Genomic DNA, 5265 nt, shown 5'->3' with positions numbered 1-5265 from the left:
TTTTTTATACAATAACATGCCAAAAGTTAATATAGCATCCTCTATTTTAAGGATTAACCTCATCTCTTTAACACGAACGATAATAAATAAATAAATAAATAAAAAGGAAATAAGTATCACAAATATTTTTCTAACAATATTATATCATAAATTAATCATAAAAATCGATCCATATATATGATTTTTACAAAATAAATATTCAAACGTTGAAATTGAAATTATATTTATTCAATAAAAATGAATGAAATAGAATTTTTTTATACAATAACATGCCAAAAATTAATATAGCATCCTCTATTTTAAGGATTAACCTCGTCCCTTTAACACGATAATAAATAAATAAATAAATAAAAAGGAAATAAGTACTACAAATATTTTTCTAACAATATTATATCATAAATTAATCATAAAAATCGATCCATATATGATTTTTACAAAATAAATATTCAAACGTTGAAATTGAAATTATATTTATTCAATAAAAATGAATGAAATAGAATTTTTTTATACAATAACATGCCAAAACTTAATATAGCATCCTCTATTTTAAGAATTAACCTCGTCTTTTTAACACGAACGATAATAAATAAATAAATAAATAAAAAGGAAATAAGTACCACAAATATTTTTCTAACAATATTACATCATAAATTAATCACAAAAATCGATAGACATTTCGATACATTTCTCCTTCCTCCCATTCGTGCATATATATTTAATTCCATCAAACATTCTTTCTTTAATCACTTCCTTCTCCATTCCCATTATCCTTCTCTTCTCTTCATTCCTTCGTCAAAGATCAAACTTACTACAACTGAGAAGAAACTTGGCAAACTTCTTGTATACAATTATCACGCGAAAGATTTCCTCGATTCGAAGAAAGAATAAACACCTACAACAACAACAACAACTGGTAAGAAACAATTTATAAAACACACATATATATATATCTATTACCGAATCGAGCGACAAAATGGCAAGACAATTCGCAGCATTACCTTTCGTTTCGAAACCCTTTTAATCCAATTAACGGCCAATTAACGTCGCAGCGATTAGCTCGGTGGCGGGGAGTGGGGAGCGAAGGCATCATCCCCGGAGCGTAAAAGCGGCAGCTCGAAAGCGGCAAGGGAGCACGGTGGCGGTGGTATATCCGCTCTTCTTTCCTCTCCACGGCTCGGCGGGGGTCGGCGGTGTGCGAGCGTCGCGACGCCCGGAGGGATCCACTCCGACCCGGAAGCTCCGCCCCTGTGGAAGTCGGGCCGCCAACCGGCATATCCAACGTACGGTAGGAGGAGCCACCGTGTCCCCTTGGCGCCAGGTAACCCACGATCCTGGAACCTCCGAGGCTAGTCTGTTGCCATTTAGTACCGCGCCGACTCTCGAGCAAGCGTTGTCTTCTTCATTTTTTTTCCCTCCTTCCTCACCTCGCCTTTCCATCCCGGAAGAACACGGAACAGAGTAAAACGAAGGCCTCGATCTTCTCTCTGCCTTTTTTTTTCCCTTCCCTTCGTCTCTCTCTCCTCTTCGCCCTGCCGCAACAACAACAAACAACCGTCCGTTCGGATAGATGTGCACGAGAGCCGAGAGCGAGCGGTTTTTCCGGACCGGGACAAGTTCGTTCGAAGTGTGAAAACGATTCTCTCCGACCGAGGTATTTCGTAGGTGTATTTTGAGGGAGAGAGAGAGAGAGAGGTATTTTTGTTGTGATAAGCAAGACCATGGAGACAAAGATGGAGCCGTTGACACCGCCGCACACACCGCCTATGATGGACAGGACGATGCACCAACAGTTGCACACGTCGAGATGGTTAAGATCGAGCCAACATTTTGGAAGATTTGGCCAGGCGAATTCGAACGGTGGGCAAAACGTTGGCTATCAGACAGCGTTCCTCAACAATTGGCTGAGGGACGCCGCGTTGCTGGCTGTCAGGGGTTGTTGCCCCCAAACTCCCTCCACGCATCATTATCATCACGGCCACCATCATCATCATCATCAAACTGTCCATCCAGCGCTCCCGGTCCCACCTCCCGCCTCGTTCCTGACCAGAAGGCTGCCCGGCCAGAGACCGAAGAAACAGTTCATATGCAAATTCTGCAACAGACAATTCACCAAGAGCTATAATCTGCTGATACACGAGAGGACTCACACGGATGAGAGGCCTTATTCTTGTGACATTTGCGGGAAAGCTTTTCGAAGACAGGATCATCTCAGAGATCATCGGTGAGTTGTTGAAATTTTGCAATTGAAATATTTCTTCGAAACCCTGTTTTTTGTATGCTATTTTTTTTCTGTCCTTTTCAGTCGCGTTAAGGTTTCGTTACTTTGGAATGACAAGCGTGTTTTGGATAAAATTAATCTGTCAAGACAATATCATGGACAAGAGTATTTTTAATGATCGTGTATTTAAGAAAAAAAACTTCGACAATAAATAATTTCCATGTATTTCTCTCGTTATATAATTATACATGGAACGAATTAAAAAATGTAAAATGAGAATTAACATAAATCTTATTGCAAATAATTATAGTAATAGTTTCTAGTAATTCTCTTTTCCATATAATTAATACGACAAATTTTTTTCTATAATTATACGAGACAATATCACGTCATATCGAGATTATTATCATTTCGAAACGGTAATCAAAAACAGAAAACAAAAATTGCATCCTATAATATATTTCATTGCAATTACTCTCTGTCTCTCTCTTTCTCTCTTCGTGTATATTTGTCTATCTCTCTCTCTAAATCCAAAAAATTAATAGTTTTTTATCTTGTATCGGTAAAAATATCCGCCAAGCCAATTATCAGTTTCGACAAATTTATCAAACTCCTCGGTTATCGTAAATTGATCAACCCCCCCCCCCAAAAATCTCTTGCTTATCAACGATCTCTACATATCTATTTACTCTAAGAAAGACTCTAAAGAAAGGGGGAGGGGAAAAAATGGCGGGGAAGAAAGATGGCCAAGAAAGCAGACTCGTTTTTTTAATTTACAATTTAATTTTTTTTAGTTACATTCACAGCAAGGAGAAGCCATTCAAATGTAGCGAATGCGGGAAAGGATTTTGTCAAAGCAGGACACTCGCCGTACACAAGATACTTCACATGGAGGAGTCCCCGCACAAATGTCCCGTCTGTTCGAGAAGCTTCAACCAAAGGAGCAACTTGAAGACTCATCTTCTCACGCACACGGACGTGCCCCAAGATCTGAGAATCGAGGGATCGGTGGCATCGGACGCGAAGATCGCCACCACGGCGGCCAGGCAGATGGCGGATAGGGTGAGCGGACTGATCCCGATTCAAAGGACCAGTACCACCCCTAAGCTAGGATTTAGCATAGAGGAAATTATGAGACGTTAAAAATTATGCCATCCCTCCCGAGCTAATTTAACTTAATAGTTTATTGGACAACGCTTCGCGCTTTCCCGCGAAATCCGCGTGCTTCGTTTCTTCTAAAAATCGTTTAGGTAAACGATTTGTGCGTCTTCTTAACGGTTTGTATTCAGTGTTGCCGAATTGTTGTGCGATATTATCTGTATTACGATATTATCCAATATCAATCTCGACACTGATCACTTTACGAGAGAGTTTAGTTATTTATAAAAAATAAGGAAAAAGGAAAAGAAAAAAAATATTATTTACGTTTTTTCACTTGTCTTTGCTGCTCACGTTTTATTATTTGCAGAAAAAAAGAGATGCAAAGATTTGATTCACTTTGATTTATATATCGCAGTTGGTTGATTAGGATTAATCACGACATTAGAATCGTGATTGAAAGTCTTTAACAAATTACAAATTACGTAGAAATGATGATTTTCGTACGAAGCACGCTGGTTTCGAGTAATAGTATAATAGTGTAATAGTATAATTCGCATTGTAAATATAATTTCCTTGCCTAAATTATTCAATTTAATGCTGTTCATGTTGCGAAGAGGGAGGAACGATTAGCTTGCCAACTTCGTTTTCCCCGTTTTCCTTCGACTTGTAAATAATCTTGTACTTATATGTAATTGTATGATAGTAGCTAAATTACTCGAAAACTAATGTAATACATTGTAGGTATTCATCGCGAAAGTAGATAAATTATCGTCATCGTTACAATCATACGAATTACTCAACTTTTAATTTATTGTTTCGAACCAAAAATCTTTGAAAAAACTGTTTGTAACATTTCTGTTTCCATTCATCGCTCGAATTTGTTAACACGTAATGTACAAATTCAATCTTTTGTAGATTTCAATTGTAAACTGCATTTCGAATATTCAAGTAATTTTTATACTTGAAAATTTCATATTAAAATTTTTTTTCTGCTAATAATTTTTTTCGAATTACGTGTAAACGTACATTTACACCGCAGAATTTTTCACATTTCAAAATTTGTAAAATTATTTTCTCTTTTTCTCTTCCTTTTCATAAATAATTAATAAATAATCATTTGTGTTTTCGAAAATTCAGTATTATCACATATAAAATTTCACAATTTTTATTCGTAACTTCAAAATCTTATTTAGAAAATGCATTTTGAATATTCAAATTGCAGAATTTCAATATACAGAGTATAACATAATATAGTACAACATAATGTTAGATCAAAGTTTGAAGAAATTATAGATACATTTATTACTTTACGAGAGAAATAATTTAAAAATTGATAAAAAAAATGAGTTTTATATATATATATATATATTATTATTATTATTTTGAAGACTGCTAAATACAAAAATATAAGTGAGGTTTATTACAAGTAATTTAGGAAAAGTTTGCGAGATGGAAAGAGGATGACACGGTGCGCCGCGCTGTGGCACAATGACGTAACAGCAATCTATCTCTCTTTGTCTTCTAGTTTCATCAAATTTTGTAATAACAGTATAAATAAGCCTCAATCGATATCTTTTAGTATCCTCGTTTCAATTTCTAAAATTTATTACATATCCAAAGGAATCTCACGAATATATTAATATTCTATATAACAATTTTTCTATTATTTGAAATATCACTTGAACAGCGTGAAATCGAATCTTTCAAGTTATATTTAGTATTTTTTTTATTTATTTTTTTTTTTAAATATAATTTTAAACTTTACAACTTACAACTTTAGAATGGTATAAGTGAAAGATAGAGCAGAAATGTATATATATAAAATATTTATATATCTCGATCATTTTTTAATTTCGATGCTCTCTTATTCCATTATAAAGAATATTCAGGAGGAAATTATATTTAAAAAATAAAATTTCGGGATTGATTTCATCTTTGCAAAAAGA

General features: G+C 35.0%; 1 protein-coding gene and 1 long non-coding RNA gene across 2 annotated transcripts; one reads left to right on the top strand and one right to left on the bottom strand.

Annotated features, from left to right (window-relative positions):
- Window positions 1–208: 208 nt before the first annotated feature.
- LOC133667224 (uncharacterized) lies at window positions 209–1137 on the bottom strand. The gene is made up of 2 exons (XR_009832522.1): window positions 999–1137; window positions 209–892 (listed from the first exon to the last, which is right to left on the bottom strand). It is a non-coding gene; the product is annotated as an uncharacterized LOC133667224 (long non-coding RNA).
- LOC108004061 (protein odd-skipped) lies at window positions 1129–4377 on the top strand. Its single transcript, XM_017066727.3, has 2 exons — window positions 1129–2221; window positions 3013–4377. Exons 1-2 carry the CDS (start codon window positions 1719–1721, stop codon window positions 3359–3361), a joined length of 852 nt encoding a protein of 283 aa, XP_016922216.1. The 5' UTR covers window positions 1129–1718; the 3' UTR covers window positions 3362–4377.
- Window positions 4378–5265: the final 888 nt, after the last annotated feature.

Source organism: Apis cerana, linkage group LG13, assembly GCF_029169275.1.
Source record: "Apis cerana isolate GH-2021 linkage group LG13, AcerK_1.0, whole genome shotgun sequence".
NCBI lineage: Eukaryota > Metazoa > Arthropoda > Insecta > Hymenoptera > Apidae > Apis > Apis cerana.
This window is presented reverse-complemented; position numbering and strand designations above follow the sequence as displayed.